The sequence below is a fragment of the Condylura cristata genome, unplaced genomic scaffold, assembly GCF_000260355.1.
Source record: "Condylura cristata isolate star-nosed mole 26May11 unplaced genomic scaffold, ConCri1.0 scaffold00018, whole genome shotgun sequence".
NCBI lineage: Eukaryota > Metazoa > Chordata > Mammalia > Eulipotyphla > Talpidae > Condylura > Condylura cristata.
Window position 1 is genome coordinate 10261910 of NW_004567119.1, and position 14171 is coordinate 10276080.

Here is a 14171-nt window from a genome sequence, read left to right on the forward strand (position 1 = left end):
CTTTTGAGGTCTTTACAATTAACACAGAAACATGATCATATCTACCCATTAAAAATAAAAAAAACTCCTTTATATTGACTGCTAATGGGTATAAAGTTACTTTTTTTTTTTTTGGAAGATTTATTTATCTATGCATACAGAACTGGGGTACAGGCCAGAGGAGCAGGGGAAGAGAGAGGATTCACCAGAGATAAAGTCGGGAGAACAGGTAGATGGACAAATACACTGCTGAGGGACACAGTGAGCGAGACAGGAGAGGTCTGCTGCGCTATGTGGGTCACTTCCAGGGCAACGATGGAACTTGCACTGAAGCAGCTGTGGCTCACTTGCAGTGCTGCACTTTAGCCCATTGCACCACCAGGGAGGGCCCCGACCGTGTTTTTTGATGGCAAAAACAGTCTATAGTTACAGTGGTGACCCATTCCTTATTGTTTACTCTCTTACCTCCCACTCACAGCATTGTATCTACCTTCTAAATAATGTTTCTCTAAAATCACCAGTAATGGCCCTCCCTGGTGATGCAGCAGCACTAAGAAGCTAAAGCCACTTCAGCATGAGTTTGATCTTCATCCCAGAGGTGATTCACATGGCCCGGCAGACCTCTTCTGGCCTGCCTGCTGGCCCCCTCAGCAGTGTACTTTGTCAGTCAGCCTGTTCTGCTCCTCACTCTGTCTCTGGTGAATTCTTTCACCATCCCTGTACCTCTGGCCTGTACCCCCATTCTGTATGAATAAAGAAATAAATTTTAAAAAAATCACCAGTAACTTAGAAAAATGCAATGGTCATTTTTCAGTTCTTACATGTTCAATGTTCCTCACACAGGCTCTAAAACATATGTGTGCTTTCGACACCTATCTTCAACCTTTAATACACTGCCTCACAATGCAGCCAAAACTTTCTCATATCACTGAAAAGTCCTCTGTGGCCTAGTGCCTACTTATCTCTCTCAGCCAATCACCTGCAGTTCATGACATATACATGCTATTCTCCAGTCCTGATCTCTTTCATCTATGTGTAAGAAGCTTATGTAATTTCTTCTGTGTATATATTTTACTTGAAGCTGTACCCAATATTCTTATTTTATCCTTCAATCTACAACTTCAGCATCTCATTTCCCAATAAAACCATGCCTGGATTCTGGAAGTCTGGATTTTGTGTCTCTCCTCTGTGAGTGTGCAGGCACAATGTACCACCTCTATCCTGATTTATCACAGTGTACTATAATGGTTTACTTACCCAGGTTTCCCTGATGAGGACAAGAATTTGCCTTTCAAGTTTTTAATCTGATTATACAATTTGGGTTAAAAATGGTTGTTGGGGGCCCTCCCTGGTGGCGCAGCGGGTTAAAGCGCTGCACTGAGAAGCTAAAGCCACTTCCGCATGAGTTCGATTCCCGCCTGCCCCAGAGGTGACCACATGGTGTGGCAGACCTCTCCTGACCCACCCGCTGCTCCCCTCAGCAGTGTGCTTCCGTCGATCTGCCTGTTCTGCTCCCACTCTGTTTCTGGTGAAGCCTCTCACCGCCCCTGAACCTCTAGCCTGTACCCCGGTTCTGTATGTACAAATAAATAAATCTTTAAAAAAAAAAAAGGTTGTTGAAAAAAATGTTTATTGTTTTCTGTTTGCCTCTCTTTATAATGAACTCTGTATGTGTCCTCTAAGAAATTTCTCTAGTAACTTTTATAATGTTAATATTTTATGTTCTGTCTGTGGCACAGTTAGTAATTCATATGCTATTGATAGCTGTGTTTTTAAACAGGAATTAACTAACACTGAGTGCTCATGGGAAAGCTGTGTTTCAGGCACTTCACAGGCATTGGAATTCATTTTATCTGCTGCAAGGTCAGTATTCTCCTACAAATCCTACATACAAAAAAACAAGTCTCAAGAAGATCAAAGTTACACAATTTGGAGACATCAGGGACAGAATCAAATCTGTATTTGTATATTCTACTGCATCACATTGCATCATGCCATATAATTTAGCATTATCATATGGAGTGGCTATAGTAAAGGTTTGTGATACTTGTTTTAATATTCAAAAGCCTTGTAAATTAATCATGTATATTTATATGAATAGTACTACATCATGAAATGACATATGAAGAGACATACCTCCTTTCAAGAAGACAGAGTACTTAGGACATAATTGCCTATGGTTTTTAATGGCTGCTGAATATATAATAAATGAAAAACCTTAAATTTTTAATTTGCCAATAATCAACGATTTGGTGTTGTGAGGAAGAAAAGGAAGTCAGCAGAATTATGGAATACTCATCAATAAATCTAATCACGAAAATACTTTAAATTATTTGGAAGGCTCTCCCTGGTGGCACAATGGATTAAAGCACTGCATTATGAAGCTCTCTGAAGCCACTGCAGCACAAGTTCGATCCCCCGCCAAAGAGCTGACCCACATGGTGAGACAGTTCTCTCCTGACCCACCCACTGCTCCCTTCAGCAGTGTATTTCAGTAGATCTGCCTGCTCTGCTCCCCACTCTGTCTCTGGTGAATCTTCTCACTCATCATACCTCTAGCCTGTACCCCAGTTCTGTAAGCATAAATTAATAAATCTTTTAAAAATAAAAACTTATTTGGCATGGTGGCTTCTGAAAAAGTTAAACATAGAATTACCACATAATCTAACAATTCTACTTCAGGGTTTATGATCAAAAGAATTGAAAGCATAGCAGCATTATTCACAATAGCCAAACACCTCAAATGCCATTAGTAGACTGATGGATAAATAAAATATGGTATACACAACAATGAATTCAGCCTTAAAAAGGAAATTCTGATATATATTACTATATGTGCAAGGCTTGAAGACATTATGCTAAGTAAAATAAGCCCAGACACTTACATAACATACCTAGATTAGTCAAATTCCTAGAGACAGAAAACAGAATGTGGTTTTCAAAGTATGAGAACAGAGAGAAATGAGAAGAAGCTACTTTTTTTATGGACACAGAGCTCCAGTACAGGAATATGAAAAGCTTCTGGAGGTGGATAGTAGTGATTGCACAACAAGGTGGATGAACTTAATGACACCAAACTAAACACTCATAAGTGGTAAATTTTGTTAAATGTATTTGTCATGATAGAAAACATTATTTGATGCTATGACAAATTAGTTAAAATGTAAGAATTTAGTGTGTGGTTGTGTCTGTGACAGCAAAAGAGAGTGAGAGAGAGATAATGCCAGTTTGAAATATGTTACTATGGTAATTTAACAAATCTTTAGTATCCCATTGTCTGGCCACATACCCTAAACTTGCTTTCAGGAAATATACTAAACTTCAATATATGATAGTCGTTTAGTTCTCCACTGTCCAATATAGTAGTCACTAGCCAGATATGGCTATTAATATTTGAATTAACCAAAATTAAACATTCAGTTCCAGATTTATAGCATCCACATTATGACTACTAGCTACCATATTGAATAATGTAGATAAAATAAACATTTCCATCACTGCAGAAAGTTCTATTAGTCAATGTTCCTTTAGATTATGCTAAATGATATAAGGAAAACTTCCTTGGTAAACCATTAGTGTATATGAGAAAAAGTGATCAATCCAGAATAAAAACAAAAAGCCAGTCACATTAGTGACCTGTAAACAAATAGTTGACTGAATATTTCACTTCATTGACTAATAGTCATATAGATAGAGTCTGAGAGCCATCCTTTAGTATATCTCTTATCTTTTTAACAAGTTAATTACTATTTTTCTACTACCTTTGTGGGTATTCTTCAAAATTATAAACAGTATGAATATTATTATTCATCCCTTAATGACCTCTTTGTGATTTAGTTAAATGTCTCATTGGAGAGAAGTTCTGGGTTCAAGCTCCAGGTAGGTCACTGACTTAAAGGTTATTTTGCTTTAGTCACTTCCTCCACCTGGTTTCAGTTTCATCATCAGTAAAATGAAAGCAAGAGGAAGATGATAACTATTACTTTCCAGTTTAAAGGTATTTGTTGGACTCAGGTACCTTACCTCTCTTAGTACAGGGTCAGTTATAGAGTTCAGGTTAACAGCTCCTTCATAGGTCAAGTAATAGAATACATTGAGGGAACGAACAGCTTCTGGTCCTTGCTGTTTATAGCCAAAAATAAGATCAATCCACTGGTGAAGCTGGCAGGAAACAAACTCACTCTCCAGAGCCTGAAAAGAAAAAAGAAAAAAAAGTAGATCTATCATTATGTTGAATTCGATCTTCAGATGTATTGAGAAATTCTGAACAAGGAGTTAAGTTTAGCACTAAATTTACTGTGATTAGACAATCTGATGTCCAAATATCCTCTGTATTCTGTTCTCCTTTGTTGGTTAGCACAGTTCTCTGGCACTGGCCATGATAACCTGCACGATGCAGCATTATTTTACAACATTCCACAGTCCTCTCAGCACAGGTCTGTATGGGATACATTTCTGACTCAGGGCCTGGCAGGTACTCAACTTACATTTCAAAATAACAGGAGGCCATACAATGTAAAGGCAACCTTGAGAAAGCAAATATGAAAACTTAAAAAATGTACTACCCACTTAAAATATTTATAATTTTTTTAGAATGAAAACATTTTATTGTCTACTGAAACAACTATAACCAAATCATTTTATTATGTCAACTCAGTTTTCATTCTAACAAATTAGATCTTAGAGGGGAAACTTTTAATAATTACTGAGTTATTATTCTAGGCATTAACAGCAAACCAGACCAAAACATTTGATTGATATTAGCATAATAGTGATAAATAAATAATGAATGAAGTTAATTAAATATTCAGTATAAATGCTTGGCTTCAGATCCACTTCCAATTTATTACATTCACAGTTACTACCACTGTACCTAAAACACAGTAAGTAGCCACAGATGTCTGCAGAATTAAACACTAAATAGTTCTAAAAGTAGGAGACATTATTTTCATATTTACATTATTTAATATTGTTCAACATTATTTTAATATAAAAATTTAGTATTATGGACTAGTTGAGTAATAGATAACACTATTCAAACCACAGAGTTCTGAAAATCAAACTCTGAAAGCTTAATTTGAAGTATATCAAGTTATATCAGAACTGTACCTCACTGAAATTCTTGTTTTTGCAGCAACAAATATATGAGGGTGATGTTTATTTGATTGGGTTTGATACATTTTGGATTTTATAAAAATAAATCTATTGATTTTAAAACAAAATTGACTAACTTCTAGACAAAACATCAAGATGTAAACCATACTGTGAAAAAAGACACTTCCATTCATGTTCACAGGTGTAAATACCATTTTATGAAAGTAAGTGCTGTGAATAAAGATTATGATTCAATATATAGTTCCTTTAATAATATTTAGCATGGCTTCATAAAATATCACATTATAAAATGTAAAAAATGTTTAAATATAATACTTTAAATAAATTAATATCCATATTCCTGAAATGAAAGGTCCAAAAATATTTAGCAATTGTTAGAACTACTATTTTAGGCATTTCATATAACTCTATGTATTTACAAACTTAGTAAATACCAGCTAAGAGAGAAAAAAAGTTTCTTTCTTATTTAAATAAGAAGGGCTTGTAATAATTTTCAGTAAATTTTCATTTAAGTAGAAAGGGTTGAAATTAATCCTAAAATGCCAGAACTCTTAATGCAAGTTGTACACACAAAAAGATGCATTTGTTTCATTAGCTTAAGTCTTGCGTAGGGGTGGGGTGTTTAAAGTGACACATAAAAAACAGCAATTGTCTTAATTTGTGTGCAGTGCACTCCACACAAAAGCCCTAAATATGTTCAAATTAGAGCAAGCTGGCTGATTGTCACTGCAGTCTCATGTCACATTAATGCATGACAAACATTAAACCATACACTTAAATGGCAATTTATATCATTTAAATGTTTACTGCCAGACTAGCTCATCACTCATTTAAATGTGACTTTCTGACAGCTAATTTCAGTTAATTTTCTCCAATTCACTTAATTAGAACTTTCAATCAGGAAAGGGCCTATACATATCTTTGAGCTTATATTCTTTTTAGTTGTTCAAAATCCGAGAATATAAACTGCTGAAAAGCTCTATAATAGATTAGCATGCAGTACCCATGAGTCACAAAAAAAGTATGGTGACATGAAGCAAACTCATGTATGTATTCTTAGCAAGCACCTAGACTTATTTATATAAATAATACTCTCGTCAGTAGTTTAAACAAAAAACATTTAGTTCATGTACACACACTATTGAAACAATAAAAAAACCCTGCATGCAAGCTAATTAAAAATTAATGATTTCAAAATTGTTTAATAAGATAAAACAGTCAGGAGTCTCTTGAGTGTCTGCGGTGTTGCGATTTCAGACTATAAAATCCTATAAGACTCAGCAAATGATGAAGTACAAATGAATTTTCTCAATATTAAAGCTCTAAATTCCAGGGCAATTTTATTTTATGTGTTATCAAATAAAGAATTGTGAGTTTTTCTCCCATTGACTACTTCTTTATGAACATTCAAAATGCTGAAATGGGTAGACTCAGATGTTTAAACCCTTACATCTTGCCACCACATCAGCATGTGAAGCAAAAATGCTGTAACGAAAGAACCTTTCACATTACACAGCAAACCCACGTGCAGTGATGACCCAGAGCCAGGGTACAGCCCTCCCCTTGTACTGCTACACTGGCCCATCCAGGAGAGAATAACTCATGGAATTAATGGCAAAACCTTTGCCAGAGGCAGATAAACACCTCACTCTCATGAATGGTTTAAATATGTTTAAAACACTAAACTAAAAATCTCATTAACAGTATTCAAGAATATCTTTAAGCATGGACCCAAAGGAACAACTGAAATGGAACAACTGGAGGAAGCCAAAGGATTTTGAAATCATTTCAGTAACAGAGTCAGTTTAAGACTTTTAACATTCTTTTGGTGTCATTCAATGACAGCTGCCCAAAGGAAAGTATATAATAATAAACAAATGTACTTGCTAAAGACTTGAAGGGAGGACAAACAGGAGGAAATTGTTGAGGGAAAATAAACAAACACAAATAGGAAATAATTCCAAATGGTATACCTTGGTATTATATTTTATAACTTGTTTCTGAGACTCAAAAACATAAAGCTAAAAATTCTTTAATCCGTTTTTATATGCTAGGAATTTAAAAAATATCTTTAAATAAAATATCTAAATCCACTTTTCAGTCACACATGCATGCCCAAAGAAATCCAAAACTAAAACAAAAACATGCCAGAAGAATGCTAAACATTTGAGACTTTTCAAAGCTTTTAGGACAGACAGTCCTCATTAAGACTGGAGTTAAATATGACTTGCAGCTAGGGGATACTAACATTCTTCCCAAGCTGCTCTCAAACCCAACCAATCAATTGTTTGTACTCCAAGCAGGCTGGAAACATCATTTACATCTAGTGTGTGCTCTGAGTGAAATTTGTAAAAAAGAAAATCCACTAAAATGTCCAACACAATACAATAATAACCCATCTCAGTTATTATAAAATAAATCAGTGACTAATGTCCAATTGTTAAGGAATCAAATAAGACTATGAAAAGACTATTATATGAAGCCTCACACAAATTGTCACTCCAATCCAGGGGGACTCATATTAGTCCTGACAAACTGTCTTGGGGCTGATATCTGTTTTTTTAAATAAGATCTATTAAGCTGAGAAAAAACACTTGAGATATGCTAAAAAGTACAGTATAGAGATGTCAAATACAAACACGTATTAGTAACTTTCATTTGTTTGGTTCATACGTAGAACATCAACAAATTATAGCTTTAATATTAAAAATAGTAAATTATTCATAAATAACCCATTTATGTAACCTTGTATCAGAAATAATTATAACATATGAATATGTCTAATAGTGAATCCCACTGAAAGAATGCAATCTATGTTTTTTCTGAAACAAAGCCATTAAAGAAATGAATTATTCATTTTAAAAAGTTACATATTTTTATTTGCTATGGTGGAATTAAAAGAACTTACCTATAGTTTGCTTTTTCCAAGAAATTCTAAACTATTTGAGAATTATCTTTTTTAAAAAAGGCATGTGCTTATTAATCCTGCATGCTTTATAGAAACTCTAGCAATTTCCTTTTATTTTCAAAAACCAATGTAACATAAGGTCAAGAAAAACAATTTCAATTAATGAGACATTAATAGATAATTGTTTACCTCAAAACCCCAGAAGCTTTATTTGCGTGTGTGTGTGTATATATATATATATATATATATATAATTTGTGTTTCTCATAATTCCTAGATTAATGCTAACATTTAAACTCTTGCTAAATATTATCATGCCATACCACTTTTTTAAAGGCAACTATATAATAGACTATTGATATTTATAGGGTAAGTTACTTTAAAAAATCAGATGAAATGATCAAATACTATTTACAAACTCTTAAGTATAAAAATAACTAGAACGAGAAGGGAATAAATCTGTGCTGTCCAGGAACACATGGCCGCACACCTATACAACTACTTCCATCCTGAAGTTTCTATCAACAGAAGGCACAATTCAGTTCTGAGATACCAAGTTCTGTAAGATTCAAACAACAAAATAAAAATCATTAATTAACTTCCTAGAATTTATAAACTTTAATTAGAAGATTTAATCATTTTCAATGGAAGAACAAAAATTAGTTTCCTAAATATTTAATTGTACCTATAATTAAGAGTTTTGTGTCATTTAAATGTTTATAGTAATATGTTTCAAAGGAGTTAATGTTTAGATTGGCAAGAATGCAATATACAATATTATGAACTCAGAATTTTAAGTATTTTTCATTTTAAATACACATAACACAAACTTCTTCCTTTTTTTTCTCATACACACAGATCGAAAATGAACTGGTGTGTTATGTTTGCATGTGCTGGATTTCAAACACTAGTGGTAATGTTTCCTTAACATTGATATATGACCTTTGTAATTTACATTGAAGAAAGCAGTTTTTTTCAGCCTAATTAGAACTGTTTCAAATTTTCTTGCTAAATATATGATATAAAGTTCTTTCAACTTTTTTATTCTAGAGTTTCTTTCCATGTCAACTTTGTTCCAATCAAAATATGCTTTGAATTAAATGATTTTGATTGAATATGTGGATCACATTTCACTTCTAAGATTTAAAGTCCAAAAAGGAAAAGTTTAGCCTGTTCAAACAAAGCAAAAGCAGCCACTTTGCGGAAAGCTATTCACATTTAAGAAGACTGACAAATTGTTTGTGTGCACCATTAGGTCTAGTTTCTGCAATAGTTGCCAGATTTCCTGTCCCCCTAATAAGATACATTAACTCCTTAGATGCTGGCCGTGAATTTGTGATGAATCTAGCAATTAAAAAAAAACTTGTATCTTCCTTCTTTGAAATGAATTGAAAGCAATTTTTGCGATTGTATCGAAATTTTCAAGAAAGAAAGGTCATAGAAATATCAACATTTTCTTCACACCAGAAAGATAAAATCTCAAGATATAAACATGCTTTCAAAATGGGATTTCTTAGAAGTGACAAATCCACATCAATTCTCACTTACAAAAATACATTAATTGATCTTTTAAAGAATTACTTGTTCAGGTGAAACATAACAGTGAAAATATTGAAGTGTCTGATCGACTACGATCTAAAATGAACTAAACAGGCTATGTTTATTACGAACACATCATAGTGCTTCAGGTTTCAGATATCTGCCCTCACATAAATATGTAACAAAAATGAAACCACGTTTATACTACTTACATAGAAAAAATTAACTTAGGGGTTACAAATATGTAGGAAGCTGTGACATTAAGAACAATAAGCTATTGTGCCTAAGAAGAAAAAAGGACAATCAGATTTGGAGGGAAAATTATCAAATTCTAAGAATAAAAACTTTTATCTGACAGTTTTTAAAAAATGAAACAGTCAACAACACATTGGAATTCATTCAAGCTGAAAAGTGACAGAAATAACTAAAATTTTGGAGTTGTGTGCTTCTAACTGCCCTTGAACTGCAGGGCGGGAGAGAGGTTTGGAGCTGTAGCACACTGCCCATTCCATGGTTATATCATTACTAAAGAAAAGTGTGAGTTAGTATCATAACTTGATATAACCATCAAGCACTCAGGCGTCTTTGGCAGGAGTATCATTCTGTCTACGATTGTTATTGTGTAGTTTTAAATGGACTAGTCAACCAGCTGTTATATATTTTACACACTGAAGGCCATGTTTCCTTTGAAATTCATAGTTTTAATCTCAACTGAAGTCTGTATTGCTGTGTGCCAAGATCAAAAGGATTAGGCAAACTTGTACAATTACCCTCCTTTTCAGAGAGATTTTTTTTCCTAATGTTTAAAATAGTCCTATATGTTGACATTTTATCCAACTATTTTCTTTAGAGCTATAGAACATTAAAACATTTAATTAACATTTCAACCTAAGGTCATCCTTAATCTAAAATCTAGGTATTAATAATATACAGATATGTTCAACTAGTTAGAGTATAGTAACACACAGGGAGATGAAACTATTTTTTTAAAACTTTAATAAGCACAGATGGGGAAAACTTACAATTAAAGGATAAGTATACTCATCTTTTTTTGTTTGTTTGTTTGCCCTTTACAAATCTTCATTCCAAAAAGAAATCATAGAATTTATAAAGATGCACATGAATCAAGACAAAGTTAATTTAACTGAGGAGTTTAAGGTACTGAAAAATAAGAATAGGAAGTAAATAAAACTCATGCTGTGAAAACCTATAGACTTGTTAGAGGTGCTCAATGAATTAGGCAATAAGCTTTCTAGCAGGCAACATAAAGAAAGAAACGTGAACACTTACATGAGTCCAAAATGACCATAATGTAAAAACAAACCAGATGGCCTACAAAAACACATTATTTCTATTCCTGAGATAAGAAATTCCTCCCTTGGCAATATGATGGAATCCAGGTATGTGACTCTCAGAGGGACTGACTTAATCCTGGGATAGATTTAAAGAATAGACAAATGAATGGACAGACTACATATTCTTCAGGCAATCCTGCATAAACATTATTTCTCTTAGGTGAGACTTTGAATGGTAAACTTCTAGATTACAAGCCATGACAAGTACCTGGAATGCAGCCATTCTAGAGCCATGTGCTTTGATAGCTAAACTGAGTCACAGTTCTAAGAATCTCTTAAAGATGTGAAAATCATATGGGAAAATGAACACAAACAAGCCTCTAAGGAAAGCAGGTCAACCTTCCGGGGGAACAAGTAGTGGTGAGTACTAAGTCCTCAGAAAATGATTTTGGATGAACGTTCCCAAATAGATACATAGCAACAAAAGACATCAAATGTCTAATGTCTTATAAGCAAAATCCTGCTAATAAGATGCTAAAATGTTTAAAAATGGCATTCAGTCTATCCTTTTAAAAGAATTAAAGTGTCCCTAGAAAATTAGTTTGTAATGTTACTTTGTAAAATGATTATATGCTTGCTAAAATCAACTAGTTATAAAAATATAAGCAACTACATTTTTCATCTACAGTTCTACCCAGGTATATATATATAAAAAGGCTTCCTCTTTAACAATGAAAATGAATTAACTTGCTGTATGAACTTCTGGAAGTTTTATTTTATATTCAGTCACAAAAGGAAGGAAAACAAAACCAAAAAAATTTAATCCCTTCCCATTTGCTTATCCATACAGATCTGATAAATACTAGCAGTCTCTTGCCTTTGAAGATGGCCAGACCAGAATCCCTACTTATTGCCAGATGTAGTTTAATCCCATGAGAAGTCCAGACAAAAACAAGGAGCTGTCTTCATGGCACCAATGACTCCCTGCACTGACTGCCATAAACTTATATTGGCAAATCAAAACCCTTGGCAATATAGAATACTTCTATTACTACTTCCAAGAAAAACTTGTACTAAAAAATACAAATGTTGCTGAATTTTTTAAAGCACTGACAAACAGAAAATAACATCTGTACTTATTGTACTTATTGCAACTATATACAGATAGATTATGCAGGGCTAAAGTCTTTTTTCATTCTGCCTAATTTTTGATTACTATCAAGAGCTTTGCCATCCACTCATTAACAAACAAACATTTATTGAGTGACTTCTATAGGTTCTTTTCCATGCTACATGGAGATGAGGTGCCCTTTGGAAAGAGGGTAGGGAAGGTCAATTCTAAGATGAGTGCAATAGTTTAGGTGAGAGGTACTAGGAGTCTCAATCAAGGAAATGGCAGTGGGAGTGATGAAGAGGGGATAGATTTCAGAAAGATTTAAAATCTGTTGTTACTTACAGCGTCTGACTACCTGTGTGAGAGGTGAAGTACAGAGTTTAGGATGACACCCAAGTTTCAAGTCTGGTTCTTATTCACAGTGGTGAACAAGCATTTATAAGGTAAAGTTCAGCTTTGAAGTATTTTGGATTTTAGTTTACGTATTTGAAATTAACCCTATCACCCAAGCTTTTTTCTTGGGGGTGGGGGGCAGATATCTAAAGTTGCTAATTATACTGAAATGTGTATTTCAGTACTAAAATACATTCATGTTTTATATTGGGATGTTCAAGCCAAAAAAGCTCAGTAATAAAATGACCACCAAGACTTTATACCAACAAGACTTTCTATGCTGTCCAATAGAAATATTACATGCAAGTCATACATGTAATTAAATGTTTTTAGTCACCACATTAAAACATATAAACAGGCAAAAATGTCAACTAGCATATTTAATTAAAATGTCATTTAAACATACAACCAATATGAAAGTTCTTTTGCATTAATCTTAGCTCTGGTATACATTTTAAACTTAACAACATATAACATTCCTCAATTCAGACTTGTCACATGAGTTGATCAACTGCCACATAACCAGTGGTTGTAATAAAGGACAGCAAAGTTTGATTCAATTCCAATCTGCATTCACATTTTTATGACATTTTGATATAAGATCCGATGCATCAATAATATTTAACCCACTTTAGAATATAGCTTCTCCTACTGAAAATAAAGATAAACTATACATATAGCACAAAGCACCTGCAGGCTACAAAATGACATTTAATATGTTTTGAAGACGTCATTACAATTCTCAGTACCATGAAGAATGGCCATATTTTTAGAACATGACAGCAGAAAAACAGTATCTCTAGGTATCTATAATCTTTATTATATATATAATGCTATGCCTTTACATTCTTTTGTCCTCACAAACCTCCGAAGAAATGTGACAGCCCTGGAAAAATGATGCCATGACTACCTTTTCTAACAATAAAGGTAAAGGACTAATTCTACCAACTGCAATATTATCTGTTAACTCTTCATCCTTAAAAGGATTCCGTTAGAATTTTTAAGTTTTACTCTTCTGTCACTAGTATACATAACTATAATTTTGGAAATACAACTTCACATCTTCATGTATGAACACGCTTTCTCTGGACATTCATATTCCACATGAGTGAGCTCAGTCAGTAGCTATCTTTCATTTTCGGACTTACTTCCCTTAGCACAACCACCCCAGAGGCATCCATCCTGTCTCTGAGGGCACAATTCCATTTTTTTTTCAATAGCCAAGTAGTCTTCCATTGAGTGTATATTCCACAATTACGTTTTATCAATTTTTCTATTGCAAGGCACAGACATTTGTCGTTTTAGTCACTTTGTTATAGGTCATTCTCAAAGGGGTAAGGCGAAACCTCATTGTGGTTTTGATTTGCATTTCTCTTTTAAGTGACACTGAGCATTTTTTATGTGTCTGTGGGGGCACCTGGATATCTTTTTTCAGAAGTGTCTATTTAAGTAGTTTGCCCAGTTTTTGACTGTTAAAAGATTTTTGTTGCCGCATGAGTTCCTTGTCATACATGTGCTGTGTAAACCTGTCTCCCAGCCTGTAGGTTGTTATTTTGTTGTTGTCCTGGCTTCTTTTGAGGTACCAAAGCTTTTAAATTTGATATACTCCCAATTTATTTTCCTTTACTTACCTCGCTATTAGAGATTCATCCCCAAATATATCTCTGCCGTTGTCCTACAGTGTATTAGCTATGTTTTCTCTTATGTATTTTTATGGTTTCAGTCATATGCAAGTCTTTAACCCATTTCGAATTGTTCTGTATATGGAGCTAAGTAATGATCTAGTTTTCTTTACTATTTGTCTGTCCAAGTTTCCCAACATAATTTGT

The 14171-nt window shown here is 33.8% G+C and overlaps 1 protein-coding gene across 2 annotated transcripts in view; it reads right to left on the bottom strand.

Moving 5' to 3' along the window:
• LRBA (LPS-responsive vesicle trafficking, beach and anchor containing) overlaps nt 1-14171 on the bottom strand; it is a 497077-nt gene that overhangs the window by 60267 nt on the left and 422639 nt on the right. For both annotated transcript variants that reach the window (XM_004685322.2, XM_012726881.1), the window contains exon 47: nt 4003-4170. In XM_004685322.2, coding sequence (XP_004685379.1) covers nt 4003-4170 — 168 coding nt within the window. The remainder of the gene's footprint in view (nt 1-4002; nt 4171-14171) is intronic.